Below are 24,602 nucleotides of genomic sequence, written 5' to 3'. Positions count from 1 at the left end.
AAATAAAAAAGAGTAATACCACTACCTGCTAGCCAGCATGAGGAGAAACTGGATCACTCAAACACTGCTGTGGGGATGTGAAAAGTACACCCACTCTGGATAAAAGTATGGGATTTCTCACAAAGTTAAACATGCACTTACCATACAATCTAGCAACTGCACTCTTGGCCATTCATTCCAGAGAAATGGAGATTTATGCTCACACAAAACCTGTACATGAATGTTCACAGCAGCATTATTCCTAACAGTCAAAACAATCCAAGCAATCCAAATGGCCTTTAGTGTGTGAGTGGTTAAACAAATTGTGGTATATCCGTGCCACAGAATACTACTGAACGATAATAAAGTGAATTAGTGACGCACACAACTTGAATGGGTCTCAAAGGAACTGTGCTGAGTGGAAAGAAAAAGCCAATCTCAGAAAGTTACATACTGTGTGATTCCATTTTTATAACATTTTTGGAATTACAAAATTATAGAAATGGAAAACAGATTAGTGGTTGTCAGGGGTTGGGAGGGGGAGAGGAAGGGAGGTGGCTGTGGTTATGAAAAGGTAGCAGGGGGACTTGGCGGGTAGATCCTTATGATAGAGCTGTTCTGTTTCTACACTACGGTGATAGTCACACAAGTCTATAAATGTGATAAAATTGCATAAGACTAAATACACACACTCATATGATTGCACATAGAATTGCTATAATCTGAATAAGGTCAGTAGATTGTATCCATGTCAATTTCCTGTCTGTGCTATTTTTAGTTATGTAATTAATACTAGGAGAAACTGGGTGAAAGGTATACAGGTTTTTTCTGTATTACTTTTTGAAACTGCATGTGTATGTACAATTATCTGAAAATAAAAAGTTTTTAAAAGTGCATGTTACAACAAGGATGTCCACAATCACAAACTCCATTCAAGATTAAACTTGACATCCCAACCTGTAGGCTAGACAAAGAAGTAAGAGGCTTGAGTGTTAGAATGGATTAAGCGAAACTTTCATTATTTGTTCACAGTATGACCGTCCACACAGAAAATCTGTAACTATGGATAAATTACCAAGTTGTACAGAAGATCGAGTTGTTTATAAATCAATCATATTCATATATAAAAAACAGAAGTATTCAAAAACATAGTTTTAGAATACCATTTACACAAATACCAAAAAGCATTCCTTTTATGTAGCTAACAAAAGATAGATAACAGCTTCATGGAGAATATCATAAAAATTTATTGATAGATATTAAATAGGATCTAAGTATGTGGTCTGTCTACTAATAGAAAGATTCAATGTTGCTTAAAACAATAACTTTTCAAACCAATCCATATATTCAATTCTATCTCCATCAAAATCACAAGTTGTTATTTCTTTTTATTACTCACAGCTATTCCAAACTATTTTGTGGAAGAATATCTAAGACGTGCATGAAGGAAAAGAACATCCTGGAAACACTTGTCCTATCAAGACAATAAAACTTAATTTAAAACCAAACAAAGTATGATAGTGTGATATTGACTCAGGGATAGACAGACTAATGGGACAGGAAAAAGATTCCAAAACTACATATAAGACAACTTGCTAAATGACAAAAAGTGACAGTGATGACAGAATAGACTACTCAATAAAGGGAGCTAGTCAACCGGGTATAATGAAACTATAATGAAACTAAAAAAGAGGGGGAGAGGGATTCTTCCTCTCACCATTCATAAAAATTGATTAGAGTTGGATGCAATTCCTAATTGTAAAATCAAACATTTAAATCGATGAAGAAAATACCTTACTACCTCAGAGAAGAATTGCAAAAATGATAAAGAGAAATGTTGATACATTTGACCCAATTAACAGTTATAGCTTTTGATTTAAAAAAAGGTGACTTTCAGGGACTTCCCTGGTGGCACAGTGGTTAAGAATCCGCCTGCCAATGCAGGGGACATAGGTTCAAACCCTGCTCTAGGAAGATCCCTCATGCCGTGGAGCAGATAAGCCCGTGTGCCACAACTACTAAGCGCAGAGCCCACAAGCCACAACTACTGAAGCCCGCATGCCTAGAGTCCGTGCTCTGCAACAAGGGAAGCCACCGCAATGAGAAGCCACACGCCACAATGAAGAGTAGCCCTGCTCGCCACAACTAGGGAAAGCCCGCGTGCAGCAACAAAGACCCAATGCAGCCAAAAATAAATAAATAAATAAATAGATGAATGAATGAATAAAAAAAAGATGACTTTTAAAATGTAAATGGATGAGCCTCAAACTGAGAAAAGCATTAGTATCCAAACTTCTAAAAATAAATGAGAAAACAAAAGTTGCAAATGTGCAAAGGATCTAAACAAGCAGTCTTGAGAACAGAAAAACCCTAGGGTTTTAAAAAAACATGAAAAGCTGCCTAACCTCATTAGTAATCAAAGAAATAGAAATTAAAATAACAAGGAGAGAAAAGTTCACAGCTCATAGGTCCACAAAAATTTGAAAATTTGATAATAATATTAAGTATCAGGGAAGATGCTGACTAAGGGAAACTTGACACACCACTGATGAAAATTTTAAAGCAATTTAGCAATATCTAGAAATGTTAAAATGCTCATATCCTGAGAACTACACTCCTGTGTATTTACCCCAGAAACTCTCACATGTGCATATGGAGATATATATAAGAATGTCCTTTGTAGCACTGTTTACATAATGGAAAGTTGGACTAGACTTGTGTATAATCAACATGAAAAAAATCTCACAAACATAATAGTGAGGAATAAGAGCAAACTGGCAAAAAAATTTGTAGAAAATAATACTGTATGTTATTTCGGGGCATATACATATATAATTGAAGTATAAAGTCACTTATAAGCACAGTAAATGCCAAATTTTGGATTGTATTACATCTGGGATAGAGGGGGACAGAAATGCATCCCAAACGCTTTATATGGTATGCTGCATATTGGGTACATGTTCATTTGTTATATTATTCTCCATACTCATCTAAAATATGTCATAATTTAAATAAAGAAAATGAAGGGATAATCAAACAGAACGTAGGCAAATGCAAACAAAAAGAAGAGTGGTTTAATTAATATTTATATGTTGAAAATTAAGATCAAAATCACTAAACAGGTAAAGGAAAGCATTAAATAATGAAGGTAAGGTATATAAAGAATGTATGAGAATCATAAATGTGTACTTGTGACAATAAAAGCTAAACACACCATGATAAGTTTTATGGTTTAAGTTTTATAAACAAGAACATTATCTGCCAATAATTAAAAGTAATTTACCAGTTTAATCTCCTGGCCACTCTTATCTAAATTACTGCTATCACCATCTCCACTCCAGGCCAGTTACTCTATAGTATATCATCCTGTTCATTTATTTTATAAAATTTATCAAAAATTTAAATTGTCTTGTTTCTTTTGCACAACAAAGGAAACCATAAACAAGACAAAAAGACAACCCTCAGAATGGGAGAAAATATTTGCAAACGAATCAATGGACAAAATATACAAACAGCTCATGCAGCTCAATATCAAAAAAGCAACCCAATCAAAAAAAGGGCAGAAGACCTAAATAGACATTTCTCCAAAGAAGACATACAGATGGCCAAGAGGTACATGAAAAGATGCTCAACATCACTAATTATTAGAGAAATGCAAATCAAAACTACAATGAGGTATCATCTCACAACGGTTAGAATGGGCATCATCAAAAAATCTAGAAACAATAAATGCTGGAGAGGGTGTGGAGAAAAGGGAACCCTCTTGCACTGTTGGTGGGAATGTAAATTGATACAGCCACTATGGAGGACAATATGGAGGTTCCTTAAAAAACTAAAAATAGAATTACCATATGACCCAGCAATCCCACTACTGGGCATATACCCAGAGAAAACCATAATTCAAAGAGTCATATACCACAATGTTCATTGCAGCACTATTTACAATAGCCAGGTCATGGAAGCAACCTAAATGTCCATTGACAGATGAATGGATAAAGAATATATGGTACATATATACAATGGGATATTACTCGGCCATAAAAAGGAATGAAATTGGGTCATTTGTAGAGACTTGGATAGACCTAGAGACTGTCATACGGAGTGAAATAAGTCAGAAAAACAAATACTGTATATTAACACACATATGTGGAATCTAGAAAAATGGTACAGATGAACCAGTTTGCAAGGCAGAAATAGAGACACAGATGTAGAGAACAAACATATGGATGCCAAGGAGGGAAGGGGGGGGTGGGATGAATTGGGAGACTGGGATTGACATATATACACTAATATGTATAAAACAGATAACTCATGAGAACCTGCTGTATAGCACAGGGAATTTTACTTCACTTCGCTGTACAGTAGAAACTAACACAACATTGTAAAACAACTATACCCCAATAATACATAAATAAATAATAAATAAAATAAAAAACAAATAAAAAAATAAATTGTTTATTTGTGTCTTTGTTTATTTTGTGTTCCTTTTATTAGTATGTAAGCTCCCTGATGGCAGTGATCTTATCTGTCTACTCTACCAATGTATCCCTGGTGCCTAAAATAATGCACAACATATAGTAACCCTCAAGTAAAAATTTAATTAATTAATCAATCAATACCTTTCTTGCTCCGCCATTTCAGAAATGAAAGGATTTTTATTCAAAAATTCTCTTAGAGTTTCCTTTTTTTTAGATCTCTGTCTGGGCTTCACTTCTGTAGTCTTAACATGGGAGATAACAAAAATGTTACAAATCCAATTTAAAATCTTAACACAATACTATAATTTACTTGTACTCTAATGCTTATCTTTTCACATTAAAATAGTGGTTTCTTTATGCCCCTCAATTAAAATTATTAACAAAAGTAAAAGAAGTACCCCTGTAGACAAAAAAAAAATGGTTATAAAAATATCCTTGTGATAAGAATTAAAATACATTGCATAATTATAAAATTATGATTGTTGGTATTCTCTTCTGTTTCACATTATACTAAATTATAGTACAGCCAACCATCTCTAGATGCATGAATCTCTTAAGTTCATTAACTTAAAATTCAAAATTTATATGAAACTTACTCCTCCAATCTCCACTACTGCAGCTTTGAACTTCTTCATAGGTTTGATGACCTTTTTACACAAAGTATTGTCCTTATGTTTCAATTTTTTTATTCCAAGTAGGGACTCATTCCTCCTAATACAAAAAGATAAAGTCAGTTAAAAGGATCTACAAGAATTTATAAAACTACCCCAAAGTAATAAACCTTTAATGAGTATTGCCACTGAAATTATGCTAGAAGAATACCCAAAATTGGTTATGTCCCATGCATAAATGAGACTATGATACTCCTGGTCGTCAACGAATAGCTAGTCTCTCAAAAGAGCAAAATGTAAATCACACCATAAAAATGTGATGAGAGCTGAAGTATGATCTAGGAGGAATAGAACTGAACTGAAACTAAAACATGAACACTCCCCTTTAAAACTGAGAAAATAACTACATAAGAGTGACCCTAGACAAACTACCTTGCTTCCAACAGACTTCAGTCCTTTTAGTTCCATCAAGTGCAAGCTCCCAGCCACTATCAACTTCTGGATATTAACAAGAGATAAGCATCTTAGATGACTACATTCATCCCTTGGTAACTGCAGGGGCTTGGTTCCAGGACCCCCTCAGATACCAAAAGCCAAGGATGCTCAAGTCTTTTATATAAAATGGCATAGTACTTTCATATAACCTACACACATCCTCCTATATACTTTAAATCATCTCTAGATTATTTAAAATACAACGTAGGCTTCAGAGGTCAGATCCCAGGGAGAGGACTGGGGTTGGCTGCGTAAACACAGCCTGAAGGGGGCTAGTGCGCCACAGTTAGCAGGGAGGGAGTCCAGGAAAAAGTCTGGAACTGCCTAAGAGGCAACAGACCATTGTTTCGGAGTGTGTGAGGAGAGGAGATTCAAAGCACGGCGTAAACGAGCTTCAGAGACAGGTGCAAGCGCGGCTATCAGCGTGGACCCCAGAGATGGGCATGAAATGCTAAGGCTGCTGCTGCAGCCACCAAGAATTCTTTGTGCAAGCACAGGTCACTATCCACACCTCCCCTCCCGGGAGCCTGTGCAGCTTGCCACTGCCAGTGTCCCGTGATCCAGGGACAACTTCCCAGGGAGAACACACAGCACTCCTCAGGCTGTTGCAACGTCACGCTGGCCTCTGCCAACACAGGCTCATCCCACATTCCATACCCCTCTATCCCCCTGGCCTGGGTGGAGCCCCCTAATCAGCTTCTCCTTTAACACCCTCCTGTCTGGGCGCGAAGAACCCATGCCAGAGGACGACCTACACGCAGAGGCGGGGCCAAATCCAAAGCTGAACCCCAGGAGCTGTGCGAACAAGGAAGAGAAAGGGAAATTTCTCCATGCAGCCTCAGGAGCAGCAGATTAAATCTCCACAATCAACTTGATGGACCCTGTATCTGTGGAATACCTGAATAGAAAACGAACCATCCCAAAACTGAGGCAGTGGATTCTGGGAGCAACTGTAGACTTGGGGTTGCTGTATGTGACTGACTAGTTTCTGATTTTTATGTTGATCTTAGTACAGTTTTTAGCATTTGTTATCATTGGTGGATTTGTTTATTGGTATAGTTACGCTCTTCTTTTTTTTTAATTACTTTTTAAATCTTTTTATTTTAATAATATTTTTCTTTTTTTTTTACATTAATAACTTTATTTTATTTTGTCTTTCTTTTCCTTCTCCCTTTTCTACTGAGCCTTGTGGCTGACAGGGCTTTGATGCTCTGGCCAGGTGTCAGGCCTGCACCTATGAGGTGGGAGAGCCGAGTTCAGTACATTGGACCACCAGAGACCTCCCAGCCCCACATACTATCAACTGGTGAGAGCTCTCCCAGAGACCTCCGTCTCAGTGCTAAGACCCAGCTCCGCTCAATGGCCAGCAAGCTCCAGTGCTGGACAGCCCATGCCAAACAACTAGCAAGACAGGAACACAACCCCACCCATTAGCAGAGAGGCTGCCTAAAATCATAGTAAGTTCACAGACACCCCAAAACACACCACCGGACGCGGTCCTGACACCAGAAACACAAGATCCAGCCTCATTCACCAGAACACAGGCACCAGTACCCTCTACCAGGAAGCCTACACAGCCCACTGAACTAACCTTACCCACTGGGGGAAGACACCAAAAACAATGGGAACTACAAACCTGCAGCCTGCGAAAAGGAGACCCCAAACACAGTAAGTTAAGCAAAATGAGAAGACAGAGAAACACACAGCAGGTGAAGGAGCAAAGTAAAAACCCACCAGACCAAACAAATGAAGAGGAAATAGGCAGGTTACCTGAAAAAGAATTCAGAGTAATGATAGTAAAGATGATTCAAAATCTTGGAAATAGAATGGAGAAAATACAAGAAACATTTAACAAGGACCTAGAAGAACTAAAGAGCAAACAAACAATGATGAACAACACAATAAATGAAATTAAAAGTTCTCTAGAAGGAATCAATAGCAGAATAACTGAGGAAGAAGAACGAATAAGTGACCTGGAAGATAAAATAGTGGAAATAACTACCACAGAGCAAAAGAAAGAAGAAAGAATGAAAAGAATTGAGGGCAGTCTCAGAGACCCCTGGGAAAATATTAAATGCACCAGCATTCGAATTATACGGGTCCCAGAAGAAGAAGAGGAAAAGAAAGGGACTGAGAAAATATTTGAGGAAATTATAGTTGAAAACTTCCCTAATATGGGAAAGGGAAGAGTCAATCAAATCCAGGAAGTGCGGAGAGTTGCATACAGGATAAATCCAGGAGAAACACACCAAGACACATATTAATCAAACTATCAAAAATTAAATACAAAGAAAAAATATTAAAAGCAGCAAGGGAAAAGCAACAAATAACATACAAGGGGATCCCCATAAGGTTAACAGCTGATCTTTCAGCAGAAACTCGGCAAGCCAGAAGGGACTGGCAGGACATATTTAAAGTGATGAAAGGGAAAAACCTACAACCAAGATTACTCTACCCAGCAAAGATCTCATTCAGATTTGACGGAGAAATTAAAACCTTTACAGACAAGCAAAAGCTAAGAGAATTCAGCACCACCAAACCAGCTTTACAACAAATGCTACAGGAACTTCTCTAGGCAGGAAACACAAGAGAAGGCAAAGACCTACAATAACAAACCCAAAACAATTAAGAAAATGGTAACAGGAACATACATATTAATAATTACCTTAAATGTAACTGGAATAAATGCTCCAACCAAAAGACATAGACAGGGCTTCTCTGGTAGCACAGTGGTTGAGAGTCTGCCTGCCGATGCAGGGGACACGGGTTCGTGCCCCAGTCCGGGAAGATCCCACATGCCGCAGAGCGGCTCGGCCCGTGAGCCATGGCCGCTGAGCCTGCGCGTCCAGAGCCTGTGCTCCGCAATGGGAGAGGCCACAACAGTGAGAGGCCCGCGTACCGAAAAAAAAAAAAAAGACATAGGCTGAATGGATACAAAAACAAGACCCGTATATATGCTGTCTACAAGAGACCCACTTCAGACCTAGGGACACATACAGACTTGAAAGTGAGGGGATGGAAAAAGATATTCTATGCAAATGGAAATCAAAAGAAAGCTGGAGTAGCAATTCTCATATCAGACAAAACAGACTTTAAAATAAAGACCACTACAAGAGACAAAGAAGGACACTACATAATGATCACGGGATCAATCCAAGAAGAAGATATAACAATTGTAAATATTTACGCACCCAATGTAGAAGCACCTCATTACATAAGGCAAACGCTAATAGCCATCATAAAAGGGGAAATGGACAGTAACTCAATCATAGTAGGGGACTTTAACACCTCACTTTCACCAATGGACTGATCATCCAAAATGAAAATAAATAAGGAAACACAAGCTTTAAATGACACATTAAACAAGATGGACTTAATTGATATTTATAGGACAGTCCATCCAAAAACAATAGATTACACTTTCTTCTCAAGTGCTCGTGGAACATTCTCCATGATAGATCATATCTTAGGTCACAAATCAAGCCTTGGTAAATTTAAGAAAATTCAAATTGTATCAAGTATCTCTTCTGACCACAACGCTATGAGACTAGATATCAATTACAGGAAAAAAGGTGTAAAAAATACAAACACACGGAGGCTGGCTAAACAATACACTACTAAATAACCAAGAGATCACTCAAGAAATCAAAGAGGAAAACAAAAAATACCTAGAAACAAATGACAGTGAAAACACAATGACCCAAAACCTACGGGATGCAGCAAAAGCAGTCTAAGAGGGTAGCTTATAGCAATACAATCCTACCTCAAGAAACAAGAAACACCTCAAATACACAACCTAACCTTATAGCTAAAGCAATTAGAGAAAGAAGAACAAAAAATCCCCCAGAGTTAGCAGAAGGAAAGAAATCATATAGATCAGATCAGAAATTAATGAAAAAGAAATGAAGGAAATAATAGCAAAGATCAATAAAACTAAAAGCTGGTTCTTTGAGAAGATAAAATTGGTAAACCATTAGCCAGGCTCATCAAGATAAAAAGGAAAAAGACTCAAATCAACAGAATTAGAAATGAAAAAGGAGAGGTAACAAGTGACACTGCAGAAATACAAAGGATCATGAGAGATTACTACAAGCAACTATATGCCAATAAAATGGACAACCTGGAAGAAATGGACAAATTCTTAGAAAAGTACAACCTTCTGAGACTGAACCAGGAAGAAATAGAAAATATAAACAGACCAATCATAAAGCAATGAAATTGAAAATGTGATTAAAAATCTTCCAACAAACCAAAGCCCAGGACCAGATGGCTTCACAGGCAAATTGCATCAAACATCTAGAGAAGAGCTAACACCCATCCTTCTCAAACTCTTCCAAAATATTGCAGAGGGAGGAACACTCCCAAACTCATTCTACGAGGTCACCATCACCCTGATACCAAAACCAGACAAAGGTGTCACAAAAAAATAAAACTACAGGCCAATATCATTGATAAACATAGATGCAAAAATCCTCAACAAAATACTAGCAAACAGAATCCAACAGTACATCAAAAGGATCATACACCATGATCAAGCAGGATTAATCCCAGGAATGCAAGGATTCTTCAATATATGCAAATCAATGGATGTGATACACCATACTAACAAATTGAAGGAGAAAAACCATATGATAGTCTCAATAGATACAGAAAAAGCTTTTGACAAAATTCAACACCCATTTACGATAAAAACCCCACAGAAAGTAGGCATAGAGGGAATTTACCTCAACATAATAAGGCCATGTATGACAAACCCACAGCCAATATCATTCTCAATGGTGAAAAACTGAAACCATTTCCACTAAGATCAGGAACAAGACAAGACTGCCCACTCTCACCACTATTATTCAACATAGTTTTGGAAGTTTTAGCCACAGCAGTCAGAGAAGAAAAAGAAATAAAAGGAATCCAAATTGGAAAAGGTGAAGTAAAGCTGTCACTGTTTGCAGATTACATGACACTACACATAGGGAATCCTAAAGATGCTACCAGAAAACTACTAGAGTCAATCAATGAATTTGGTAAAGTAGCAGGATACAAAATTAATGCACCGAAATCTCTGGCATTCCAATACACTAATGATGAAAAATCTGAAAGGGAAATTAAGGAAACTCTCCCATTTACCACTGCAACAAAAAGAATAAAATACCTAAGAATAAACCTACCTAAGGAGACAAAAGACCTGTATGCAGAAAACTGTAAGACACTGATGAAAGAAATTAAAGATGATACAAACAGATGATACATGTTCTTAGATTGGAAGAATCAATGCTGTGAAAATGACTATACTACCCAAAGCAATCTACAGATTCAGGGCCATCCCTATCAAACTACCAATGGCATTTTTCACAGAATTAGAACAAAAAATTTCACAATTTGTATGGAAACACAAAAGACCCCGAACAGCCAAAGCAATCTTGAGAAAGAAAAACAGAGCTGGAGGAATCAGGCTCCTGGACTTCAGACTATACTTCAAAGCTACCGTAATCAAGACAGTATGGTACTGGCACAGAAAGAGAAATATAAATCAATGGAATAGGATAGAAAGCCCAGAGATAAACCCATGCACATATGGTCACCTTATCTTTGATAAAGGAGGCAAGAATATACAATAGAGAAAAGACAGCCTCTTCAATAAGTGGTGCTGGGAATACTGGACAGCTACATGTAAAAGTATGAGATTAGATCACTCCCTAACACCATACACAAAAATAAGCTCAAAATGGATTAAAGACCTAAATGTAAGGCCAGAAACTATCAAACTCTTAGAGGAAAACATAGGCAGGACACTCTATGACATAAATCACAGCAAGATCCTTTTTGACGCACCTCCTAGAGAAATGGAAATAAAAACAGTAATAAACAAATGGGACCTAATGAAACTTAAAAGCTTTTGCACATCAAAGGAAACCATAAACAAGGTGAAAAGATAACCTTCCAAATGGGAGAAAACATTTGCCAATGAAGCAACTGACAAAGGATTAATCTCCAGAATATACAAGCAGCCCATGCAGCTCAATATCCAAAAAAAAACAAAAACCCAATCCAAAAATGGGCAAAAGACCTAAACAGACGTTTCTCTAAAGAAGATATACAGATTGCCAACAAACACATGAAAGGATACTCAACAACACTAATCATTAGAGAAATGCAAATCAGAACTACAATGAGGTATCATCTCACACTGGTCAGATTGGCCATCATCAATAAATCTACAAACGATAAATGCTGGAGAGGGTGTCGAGAAAAGGGAAGCCTCTTGCACTGTTGGTAGGAATGTAAATTGTTACAGCTACTACGGAGAACAGTATGGAGGTTCCTTAAAAATCTAAAAATAGAGCTACCGTATGACCCAGCAATCCCACTACCGGGCATATACCCTGAGAAAAACATAATTCAAAAGGAATCATGTACCACAGTGTTCACTGCAGCACTATTTAGAACAGCCAGGACATGGAAGCAACCTAAGTGTCCATCGACAGATAAATAGCTAAAGAAGATGTGGCACATATATACAATGGAATATTACTCAGCCATAAAAAGAAATGAAGTTATTTGTAGTGAGGTGGATGGATCTAGAGTCTGTCATACAGAGCGAAGTAAATCAGAAAGAGAAAAACAAACACTGTATGCTAATACATATATATGAAATCTAAAAGTTTTTAAAAAAAAGGTTCTGAAGAACCTAAGTGGAGGACAGGAATAAAGATGCAGACATAGAGAATGGACTTGAGGACACAGGGAGGAGGAAGGGTAAGCTGGGATGAAGTGAGAGAGTGGCATGGACATATATACACTACCAAATGTAAAAGAGATAGCTGATGGGAAGCAGCGCATAGCACAGGGAGATCAGCTCCCTGCTCTGTGACCACCTAGGGGGATAGGATAAGGAGGGTGGGAGGGAGACGCAAGAGGGAGGGTATATGGGGATATATGCATACATATAGCTGATTCAGTTTGTTATACAGCAGAAACTAACACAACATTGTAAAGAAATTATACTCCAATAAAGATATTTTAAAAAAAAGAATGATACCTTTTAATCATGAAAGCATTTAGCCTGAATTTCTTTGGAATAAATAAATTAAATACAATGTAAATTCTATATAAATAGTTGTAAATACAATGTAAATGCTATGTACATAATTGACGGGAGTGCAGCAAATTCAAGTTTTACTTTTTGGAACTTTCCAGAACTTTTTTTTCGAATATTTCCGATCCATGGTTGGCTGAATGCCTGGATGCAGAGTGGATGCCAAAGGCGGACAGTACTAAATGTTCTCCCTTCCCCCCAATCACCTGTAAGGATTCTCAACCTTGTTTTTTTTAATCTGCCATCGACCCCTGTGGTAACCTGTCCCCTTGTCCGAATACTGTAAGGTCGCTTATTATCCCTCCCTCTATTGGTACTTACTACCTATTTTCCTTGAAATTTATATATTTCCTAAAATCTACATTTCCTCTGGTAAGTACTTGCTAGGTACAACACCACCCTGCTATAACATGATAAATGGGATCCAAAAGCTTAAATTAAATAAAATGTAAAGTCATATTAACACAAGGTGAAGGAAATGACCAGGTGAATCTGGTAGCTAGTTCCAGGGGCTGGGGTCCCAAACTCATCTTGGTCCCAGTAGTGGTCAGCCTCTCACTTCGATTTTGATAAAGATGATCCTGGATCCTGTGCTTGGTTGGGACTCCAGCCAAGCTGCAGCAACTCCAAGAGTCTCTCAGTTAGTTGGCATTCATTTTGGCAAATGTTTTGTCTGCCTGAACTACAAAGCTTGGACCACTGATCACCGGGGACTTGAGAATCTATCCTCTGCTCTGCTACTTGCATCCTGACACTAGTTGCCTGCTGTTTTCCAACCAGCTTGTCTCTTCTCTACCTCCTCTCTCTCCCACCCCACCACAATGCTTTTATTGCTGCTATTCCAGAAACAGATGGGAAGGAGAGGAGGTCATGGGTGTACACTTGGGCCACCATCTTCCTAGCCCTCTCAGCATTCTCCTCCATGCTCTGCAGAACTCTCATCCACTGAATAAACTCCTCCACTCCTCAACCTCTTCATAGACTGCTTCCTCCTAGCTCTGACTGCTTTTTATTTTGTTTATGGTGTATTATGAAAAATAGTACTTCTAAATTTTTATGTAATCATTATTGATCTTTGATTTCATGACTTATTGTTTTGATTACCTATATCACTGCCTGCTTCTGACCCAAAACATTGAGTTCCAATGACTGTCTGCCTATTATTTCACAAACACAAATCTGTTATTCTTTATCTGACAGCACAAGGCTCTCATTCACGCTTTTTTATTTTTAAAATATTTTTCATTACTCTAGCCCATTCCATACAAACTAATCTGACTGGAATTGCATTAAATCAACAAATTAATTTGAGAATAACAGAAATCTTCACAATATTCCATCTGCTTATCAAGTAATGTACTATGTCTCTCCATTTATTCAAGTCATTTTTTTTCATACCTCTTAGTAAAGATGTTTGGTCTTCTTTATATTAGCCTAAATCCCCTCACAATTCCTGATAAACTTAATCCTGTAGTTCACAGAAATGGGATCATTTTTCCATTATATTTTCTAGTTGATACAGCAAAGCGTTGATTTTGCATCTACCCATCCTATGGAATTCTATTATTAACTCTGATAGTTTTCAGTTAATTAACTTAAGTTAAAAAAAAGTAATAATTATTTGCAGATATCAATCTTTCCTCTCCATTTTCAGAGTACTTCACTGTGGATTTCACTTGATAAACATTTTTGAGACCGTATTATGTGATAATCACATAAATTCTAATCCTAATTTCTATTTCTTATTTTAATGTGCTGCCAAGAACTTTCAGAACAATTTTAAATGATAGAAGGAATAATAGGTTTCTTTGTTGTACTGCATATTTTAACAGAAAATCTTTTAATCCTAATTTGCCAGGAATTGCTGCTGAACGTCACCACATGACTTTTTAGCACCTATAAAAGACTCCTTGGACTACTAATGATAATTATATTTAGATTTCCTACTATATTTATATTGAGAACAAAATCTACATTCTCTCTGCTAAATTTATAAGCTAGTGTTTTATTTTAATTCTATATACTTCTAAATAAAGTTGATCTCTAATTTTCTATTTTTTTATTCTCTTTTTACAAAACTGTTATCAGAGCCTGCTGTGATAAATTTACTAGGAAACTATAACCATGCTCTGAAGTAGCTTTATGTAAAACAAAATTATTTGTTCCTATGGAGGAACTAGCCTTAAAAAGTTTTTGAGCTTTCCAATTTTTTTTACTGCTTCAATAAATTCTTATAATTTAAAATTTTCCAGATAATCATCACTTCAGATTAGATTTTCAAATTTATTCATATTAAACTACATACACTGTTATCTAATGTTTAACAACTTCCAAATTTATGACTATTTTCTCTTTGGATTACTTACATTTCACTTTTTCTTATTTTGCTGGCCAGAAAATTACCTCATTTATTCATATATTCAAAGAACTAACCCTAGCCAACTGGACTATTTTAAAACCAACTTAAAATTAATTTCAACTTTTATTTATTTCTTCTTTCTGCTTTCTTAGATTTATTTTGTTATTTTTCCAATTTTTCAAGCCCAATCAAAGTTCATTTGATTTTATTTTTCTCATTTAGTAAGTAACAGGAGCTTCTAAAGCTAGAATTTGTCTTTAACTGCTGCTTTGAGTACATTTGATATGTGGGCTTCTCATTAGCATGATTTTCAAAACGCTCTATAGTTTTAGATTTCTTTTTTATATACTATAATTATATACAATTATATATGGCAGTAATTTATTGTTATAAAATTATATAATTATATATGCTAGCAATTTATTTTGTTTTATTGTACTATAAGAGAATGTGGTCCTTACAAATTTTAGTCTAGGTGATATATTGAGCTTTATTTTGCAGCTTAAATATTACATTTTTAAATTAAATAAGTGCTTTAAAGAGTATTTAGTCTCAATTGGCTATATATATTAAATTAATCTTATTAGTTATATTATGTACATTTTCTATGTCCTTTTTATTTCTTTCTTTTTAAAGTAGTACATTAAACTCTTAATATTACTATGTTTCTATCAAATTAGCCTTGTCTTTTTAGCAGTTATTCCCGTATATTTTGATCTTTTTTTACGTAGAACATGAAAATTCATGAAATATCTTCATTGTGATTTATAAGCATTATTAGTAGAATCACCAATGTGAAAAGGTAGCATTAAAAAAAAGTAACGTGGGCTTCCCTGGTGGCACAGTGGTTGAGAGTCCGCCTGCCGATGCAGGGGACACGGGTTCGTGCCCCAGTCCGGGAAGATCCCACATGCCGCGGAGCGGCTGTACCCGTGAGCCATGGCCGCTGAGCCTGCGCGTCCGGAGCCTGTGCTCCGCAACGGGAGAGGCCACAACAGTGAGAGGCCCGCGTACCGCAAAAAATAATAATAATAAGTAACAAAGAGATTACTCTTTAAATGTTACCAAGACAGTTGATTAAAATTTTTACAGGAAAACCCCCTAATTAAAAATCTAAACCATACACCAAAAGAAATTCCATATGGATTAAAATATTAAATCTAAACCATGAAACTATAAAATTGGAAGAAAATACTGCTGCATATTTGTCTGTTGACGTATAAAAAAATTTTTTCTTTGCGCAAAGATATGTCATGCATACAAACATAAAAAGAAAATAGATATTGCTATCAAAGTAGAAATCAAGGTGTTGCATCTGCCCCTCCCCTATATTCCTTGACTTGGAGAAGAACATCCTAAAACATCTGCTCAGCCTTAAAAATTGAAATCATTACCTTTGGCTTGAACTCAGTTATACTGCTCAATCACCAAACTCACATATTTTATTATACCACTGGTCTAAACCACTTATTCTGTTTTCCTCTTTCAGAATATCTATTATTCTTCCATTGGACCTCCACGGTCAGCCCTCCAAATTTTACTGCTCACTGAAAGTGCATTCTGATTTTCTTTGGTATGAAGAATATTATTTACAGATTCCAAACATCTCATTTTAGCTATGGTTTATTTAATTTTCTGGGACTTTCTAATTCTGGCCAGTTCTCTCATTACCATGGCCTGCTTTATTTAATAGAAGCAATTTCATCTTTTGAAAACATGAAGCACATATATTCCAAGTTTTTGTTCTAATAAATGTAGTGCCTATTTTAGGAAGAATATTTTCCCATAGGTTTTTATGAGAATGTTTCTCTTCTGCTGTCATTTTTAAAATAGATCTTGTGTCATTGATGTTTTCTTTTCCTAGAATGAGATAGACAGACCTGTGTCCAGTGTTGAAATTAAAACCCAATTATTGGAAGAAAAGCTGGATTCACTTGGCATCTCTCATAACTGGCACAGAACACAACAATTTTCTTTGTGGGCAGAGAGAGCCATTCAGGCTTAGAGAATAAGAGGGTTAACTTTAAGTTTTACTACTTCTATTTTTAAGGAACTCCCCGTTCACATATATATATGGGAACTGCAAAGAATGGCTCTGCTTGCTACTGTAAAGAATTAGAAACTGGACCTCAAAACCACACTACATACAAAAATAAGCTCAAAATGGATTAACGACTTAAATGTAAGACCTGAAACCATAAAACTTCTAGAAGAAAACATAGGCAGTATACTCTTTGACATTGGTCTTAGCAGTTTTATTTTGGATATGTCTCCTCAGGCAAGGGAAAGAAAAGCAAAAGTAAACAAATGGGACTACATCAAAGGGAGGGGGTGGGGGGAGAGGGAATTACTGAAAATAATTAAAAGGCACAAACTTCCAGTTATAAGATAAATAAGAACTAGGGATGTAATGTACAACAAGATAAAGATAATTAACACTGCTGTATGTTATAAATAAAGCTTGTTAAGAGTAAATCTTAAGAATTCTCATCATAAGGAAGAAAAAAATTTTTTCCACTTCTTTAATGTTGCATTTATATGAGATGATAAATGTTCACTAAGCCCACTGTGGTAATCATTTCATGATATATGTAAATCAAATCATTATGCTGTACACCTTAAAACTTATACAGTGCTGTATGTCAGTTATACCTCAATAAAACTGGATGAAAAAATTAATTAGATAAATAAATAAGTGGACCCAAAAGTCCGTGCGAGAGATGCTGATAGCCTAGAGATGCTATCATCCAAACTGACTCAATAGCAAAAGGCCTAATTTATTTCCTGCTATAAATATAAACATGCTCTATTATTGCTTAGTTCAGCTGTACGAATATTTTTTTTTATTTATTTACACAGACATAAATACTCACTACCTCCCAGATGGCTGTTTTAACTGCATATACCCCACTCTCTTTTGCATCCACTTTATATATCTTTAAGGAACAATTTTACTCATTTTTTAAAGTTGTTAATGCTAATAAAACAGATATTACAAATACCTTTGCAAGAAGTCATAGACAGGATTTGTTATCTCCACCATAAGTTGAAAGTTTTCATCATTCATACATTTTTGCATAACTTGTGTAAAGAATTCCAGGAATCTAGGTCTCTGTTTAAATTTCATAACTGTGAAAACAAGAAGGTTCATATATAATCACCAATACACTTGGTCATTGTCATTGAAAGGTTACTATTGCTATTAGTCATTTTGTTGTAACAGACGAGTTTATTAACCTACTTTTTAGATTTCTCACTTTTAAAAAATGTATAGGAGTAAATGTGGTGAAACTATTGGTTTTCTAAAATCAAATATTCCTTTACGGTCTAAATTTCATTTATTTTTCAAACAGCTTGGTGTTGTAAGATTTCCTAAAAGTTGCCTCTAACATATGACTAGGTGGGAAAAAAATTGCTGATAGTTGCCAGAATAACTAGTTATCCTAATTTTTATTATATTTCACTCTGAGATTAAGCAATAATGCTGCTATTTCTTCATAGCTAAGCTTAAAGATCATTAACACATTTTTCAGTTCCCTAGTTTTTGTAAGCTTCATAATAACACCACTTACTGCCAAAATAAGCCACCATCAAGGTTCCGTCTTTCCAGACTTTAAATCAGGTACCTATTTTGGTCTCTTTCATTACTCGGCAATCGAGAGCCTGCCTTATTCTGAATGGGTAAGAACCTGAAATATTCTGCCTAGAACAAGTGAAACCTTTAAGTAGAAAACAACAGAATCCACAGAATAAAAGATATTCAAAAGTAAGGTGAGTGAACAACATATGTACGTTTAGGTCACCTACCTTCTTTCACAGCACCTTTGACCGACCAATTTAAAACTATAGGGTAAAGAAATATGGGATCCTCTGCTCCTGAGAGTTCAGTTGTAACATCTAAGGTTAAAAGGAATTAAGTTGTTGGTTCTGTTTAACATCAATAAGCAAAAATGAAAATTCTTTGCTGGGGATGAAAAATAGGAAAATACCCAAGTATACATTCTAAATTATGTGCCTTAAAATATCAATTATATCATATTTTGGAGATTAAAAAATCCAATAATCTTAATTATTTTCCTTTCATTTTTTTTTTTTCCCCCTAAAGGCCAAGGAGTCTACCACCAAATAGGGGAAGAGTTTCCAAGGCATGAGTCTTTCTTATTCAACAGCTATTGTGTATCAACAAATATCAGGTTCAGAAACCTACCAATTATATGAACTCCATTTTTATAAAAAATCTTTAAAAGACAGTAAAGTATAGAATAATGAACAGGACAGCCCCTAGAGCCAGGATGCCTGGGTTCAGATTCTAAGTCTGACACTTTCTTTTTTAGGCCGCACAGCATGCAGGATGCGGGATCTTAGTTCCCCCACCAGGGATCAAACCCACTGGGAGCACAGAGTCTTAACCATTGGACCTCCAAGGAAGTCCCTAAGTCTGACACTTTTTAGTTATGAGAACTTGGGAAGTTACTCACCTTCTCTGTGCCTCAATTTCCTTATCTTTAAAATGGGGATAATAACAGTACCTATTTCATATGGTTGTTACATAAAGGCTACATAAGTTTTCATATGCATGAAACACTTAAAATAGTTCCTCGCACACAGAAAGCACTGTACAAAACTATTATTTTTATTATTGTTTTGTTACTGAATCTACTGTTTAGCTAGTAACATTATATTGTGCTTCTTAGTAAAATGTTAAAATGTGTTTGGGGGTGTTGATAATATGAAAATAAGTAATTCACATTTCCAGAACACTTTACATTTTAAGAAATTATATATTTTTATATGTACCCAGACAATTACAGCTTTCCCCAAACTAGGTTTACTGGTTATGTGAATAACACAGCATTGGGTTCATTTCATAAATTCAGCTTGAAACAGACATGGAGTGTACTGAAATAAAATGAGAGATCCAAGTCAGGGAATTCTGAAACAGTAAGACCACCCAGATATCACTGAGGCACAAAGTAGAGAGGTGAGGTGGGGTCACAGAACTCTACAAGTTTAGTTACTTCCCAACAGACCAAGGGGCCGAAAGTGGAGCCTCCTAATGAGATAAATGTAGGCACTCTTTTGTTCTTCTAGAAGGTTTGAAGTCCTGCCTCTTAAAAATGTGATAATAGTTGTCATCACCAGAAACTAAATTAATATCTTAATCAGATTTCCAAACTGCAATCTCTCAAACTCCAATCACTGTGTTAACATTTTGGTCTATTATTAAATTACTATACAGCACAATGACTCACTTGAGTCCATCTCAGTTGAGTAAATCATGGTTCAAATCACTCGTACATAACACCCGTCATGCCATCACTTTCTCAGTTACATTCTTGTCTTTAGAGCAGTGATTCTCAATTTTGTGTCCCCCTTCCACAACATATTTGCTAACATTTGCCTCACAGTTGGTTGTCACAGCTGGGGAGAATGCAGGGAGAATGATGTGCTATGCATCTCTGGACAAAGGCCAGGGATGTCACTCCACATCCACAATGCCTAGGACAGTCCCCCACAGCGAAGTATTATCTGGCCAAAACTGGCAATAGTGTTGAAGCTGAGAAACCCTGCTTTAGAATGAGAAGATTTAGGCTCAAATCCAAGTCAGCTATGTAATGCTAAATAAATCACTTAATCTTTATGAGCCACATCTGTAAAAAGTGGTTAGCAATCCCTTATTAACAAAGTATTGTTAGGATTAATGACACAATGTAAAAGCACTGCATAAACCTTAAAGGGTTTTACCAAATGCTAATCTCATCCTAACCCTTTTAACAAAATATTTTCTATTTTAAACAGCAAAATGCTAAACAGAATTATACAGAAAGAAAAAAAAACACTACATTGCTTTGTCAGTTTGAGTAGGTGTGTCTCCAATAAACCCAGCTGTTCATTTATCTTTTCAGGTAATAATATCTGCTGTGGCTTCTTAGTCTTGGAAGACTTCTTGGAAGAACCCTAGAAACATTGGTTAAATGTCAGAACGTACTTCAACATGTTTCAAGAATTGTCATTTTCAAATAATATTCTTTAAATTATGTTTCATACTTGGTAGACCAAACTATGAATCTACATGGTAAAATGTATTAATAATTAATAATAAGCCATTGTAGCCTAACTAAATGCCAGACACAGTATTAAGTGTTTTATGGATGTTAACCAAAATATTTCTTCTCTTCCCTCTCCCTTTTTCCTAGTAACTTCTGCTCCCCTAAACAGCTCCCCCCAATACACACACCATTCTGAGAGCAGTTGAGGGTATATCTCTAAAAATCCTCAAAAGAAAATGCTCTCAGAAATGTATCCCTTTTTCCTTTTTTTCCTTTCTTTTTCCCAGAGGGAGCTTCTTTACAAGGAAGCTAATTGCTTTTGCTGCTTTGCCTTTCATTGCACATAACAGGATCAGCAATTAGTGGACTAAGAATTGGTGGGTATGAGCTCAGGCCCCCCACCATGCTTTCATCTGTCTGAGCCTGAGAATGGACTGGTTAATGTCTCCTCTTCTCCAAAAAAATAGACCTCCCAAGCTCTTTTAGGCTTAAAGGGACCCTGAATGGTTATAATGACTTCTGACTCCCATAAAGTAGGTATTAGGTTCTCAGTCCCTACAGTCTTAGTCTGAAAGAAGTATCACAACCTTCTGCTGGACTAGAGGCTCCAAGGAAAGGGGCAAGGGGTCCTGTCCTACCATGATGTGAAGGGACAGAGCCCTGAGTCAAGGCCTGGGTGACATAAAGGGTCCGGCTGATGGACTCTTGAGTGGACACCACTTGGTGAAAAAAAAAAAACGCTCAAGTTGCTTTCAGCTTAATCAAAACCTTCTCTAGACAACCCTCCCCCCAACAAATGTAGTATGGCTAAAAATATTCATCCAGTGGGGTTTTCTTAAGCTTTTGCAACATATAATAGAGAGAGAAATGGAGCTACTCCAACTGAAACAGGCTTGGGGGTAACAGTTTCTACCCTGGCCCCAGTCACAGAAGGGGCGTCAAGTACTGTAGCTCCTAATGCTCCTCAGAAACCTGATAAACTAAGCAGTACTTCAAAATTTGATTTACAAAATCATTTAACCACATAGTTTCAAGAAAAGGCAATAAAATAAGATTCTAGTAAGACCCATGCTAGGGAGGCAGATATTAAAAAGTTGTCTCTAACATTACCAGCCTCATAAAGGAGACAACTGAGGTGTCACAGGGAGTTTAGGAAATCTACTTTGAACAGAGTGAAAAGCTCTGACGTGTATTTACTGCATTCAGTGACCCACTCAGAATAATAAAAATCTTCAGTCTGGGAGAGACTGTGGAGGGCTTTCAGTCCAATGTCCAACTGGGTGTAGGAAGCTCTCTATCAACACCTAACTGATCATCAGTACGTGTGACAGGGGGCTATTAAGTATTCTAGCACGGATACCTTTTCATTTTCTTGATAATAATTAAAAGGAAGAAAAGCTCTTCACATATTCGCTTTCTTTTATGTAAATACAACAAATTAAAAATTGATCAATTTTCTAACATGTTCACTAATACTACATGACCTCTTAGAAAATTCAGCTAAATATACCTTTAAAGATGAAACACAAAGAACAATTACCTCCTCTGGCATTTCTTCTTGGTCAGTAACACCAAACAGAGATTTGCAGCCTGATGTGATGTCCAACATCTTTTTTCCATAATTTATAATCATTACTGCCAGGTCATATTCCTTCCATGAACGCAGAATCTAATTTAAAATATTTATTAATTATCTCTGTTGGAAACTCAAGTCTATTTTCAAGAGTCATGTATCATCTTCCATAAATTCAAAAGTCTCATGTTTTGGATATAACTCCCCTGTTTCTGTTAAGAAAACTGTAAGCTTACCTCCAGATCATATTTCCCTAGAATTAAAACTGCATGATTTCACTATTTTAAATAAAGGACAAAACCAGGAATCTCATCAGTAATGAATTCTCCATATCTCTGGGACATACAGCCATACCTCTTTTGGTATAGTAAGTTAACTATGAAAAAACATTTCCACTTAAAAGATCCATGCTAAAACAAAATCATTCTTAAAGGTCACATAACCACCACTTCTTGTCTTGAGTTGTCTTCTTTGTGAAATGGCACAATTACTGACCTCATGATGTCTTGGGGGCATTTATAGCAGTAAATGATTTACAAGACGTTCTGGCAGTAAACTAGGCTGGAGGTCAGCTGGTTTTGGCAGGTTCTCCATGAGCCGTAGGGGAAGCACACACTGACTCACGAGAAGGGGCCCGCTCTGCCACTCTCGTCCACGCTCCTGGTTACGAACTGTTATCTGGCCTCCTCTAGCCTGGCCCTTACCTACCTCTCCAGTGTCATCTTCCACTATTCATCTCCTTGCACTTTAAGCTTACAAAATATTAAGCCGAGTATAAATCCTGCTACTCACCATGGTATCAGGACTTCATGCCTTCCTACAGCTGAGGCCTTTCCCAGAACAGCTTTCCCACCTGATTTATATAGCTTTACTTGGTCATTAAAACCTGGGCTCTAGCACTAACTCCAGGAAAGCTTCCCTGGCCAGCAATCTGATTTGCATAGACCCTGCTCTAGTGAAAGAGCCCATAAAGGGGACGTATTCACCGTAAATCCCCAGGACAATACTCTCAGGGTATAAATAAGTTTGTATGAATTTATCTGTAGGTGTATTCTGTTAAGCTGAATAGGTTAGTATTTAAGATAAGTAACAACTATTACTTCCCAGGCAGGGAAAGAATATATAAGGTGGCTGAAAAACAGTGAGTGGCTGCTTGAAGCTCATGAGACCTACCTAATGCAAATGCTAAGAACTGGAAGTATTTCTGTAGGACCAGGGCAATGGTGTTAAACTAATGTTGACTGTGGGACAGAATGTGGAAAGGAAAACAGTGAAACAAATTTTGCCAAGGTAGGTGTGGTTAGGTCAAGCAGGGCTTTGAATGCTAGGCAAAACTGTCCAGTCTCATTGTAAAACTGATAAGAGAGGGAACAAGTTTTGTTATTAGAAAACAGAAGTGAGCTAACGTTTGCTCCCCATTCACCTTTGCTTTCCAACATATTTGGTTTATACAGCACTGTGCAATCTTTTCTCCTTGTTTTAACATGCCAGTGGAAAATACTTAAATGAGAATGAATTTTTCCAAACAAAAGAAAAACAGAGAACCAATTCTACTTAACATACCAAATGGTGAATAGAAATTTTTTAAATGTGCCAGATGTTTGGCATAATAAAATTTTTAACAATGCCAGTGGAAAATACTAAATGAGAATGAATTTTAACATGCCAGTGGAAAACACTAAATGAGAATGAATTTTTCCAAACAAAAGAAAAACAGAGAACCAATTCTACTTAACATACCAAATGGTGAATAGAAATTTTTTAAATGTGCCAGATGTTTGGCATAATAAATTTTTTAACAATGCGAAAATAATCAAATATTTAAGATGACATGTCTCAGAAGTGGTACTTTATTTGGAATTCTGGCAGCTTTCAGAAAAAAATACTGCTCCTTAAAGAAGAAAGATTGAACCATCCGGAAAGATTACCAATTTTTAAAACAGAACAGAGGAAAGAAACAGGGC

The 24,602-nt window shown here is 36.4% G+C and overlaps 1 protein-coding gene across 1 annotated transcript in view; it reads right to left on the bottom strand.

Annotated features, from left to right (window-relative positions):
* Positions 1-24,602, bottom strand: part of CFAP54 (cilia and flagella associated protein 54) — a 295,719-nt gene that overhangs the window by 165,257 nt on the left and 105,860 nt on the right. Inside the window, exons 27-32 of the mRNA XM_029206275.1 lie at positions 22,606-22,734; positions 20,859-20,973; positions 18,823-18,912; positions 18,018-18,144; positions 5,054-5,168; positions 4,599-4,699 (exon numbers count right to left, since the gene is read on the bottom strand). Coding sequence (XP_029062108.1) covers positions 4,599-4,699; positions 5,054-5,168; positions 18,018-18,144; positions 18,823-18,912; positions 20,859-20,973; positions 22,606-22,734 — 677 coding nt within the window. The remainder of the gene's footprint in view (positions 1-4,598; positions 4,700-5,053; positions 5,169-18,017; positions 18,145-18,822; positions 18,913-20,858; positions 20,974-22,605; positions 22,735-24,602) is intronic.

This window comes from Monodon monoceros, unplaced genomic scaffold, assembly GCF_005190385.1.
Source record: "Monodon monoceros isolate NGI ecotype Baffin Bay Population unplaced genomic scaffold, NGI_Narwhal_1 Super_Scaffold_6, whole genome shotgun sequence".
NCBI lineage: Eukaryota > Metazoa > Chordata > Mammalia > Artiodactyla > Monodontidae > Monodon > Monodon monoceros.
The sequence above is the reverse complement of the archived record's forward strand: the minus strand, read 5'-3'. Positions and strand labels throughout refer to the sequence as shown.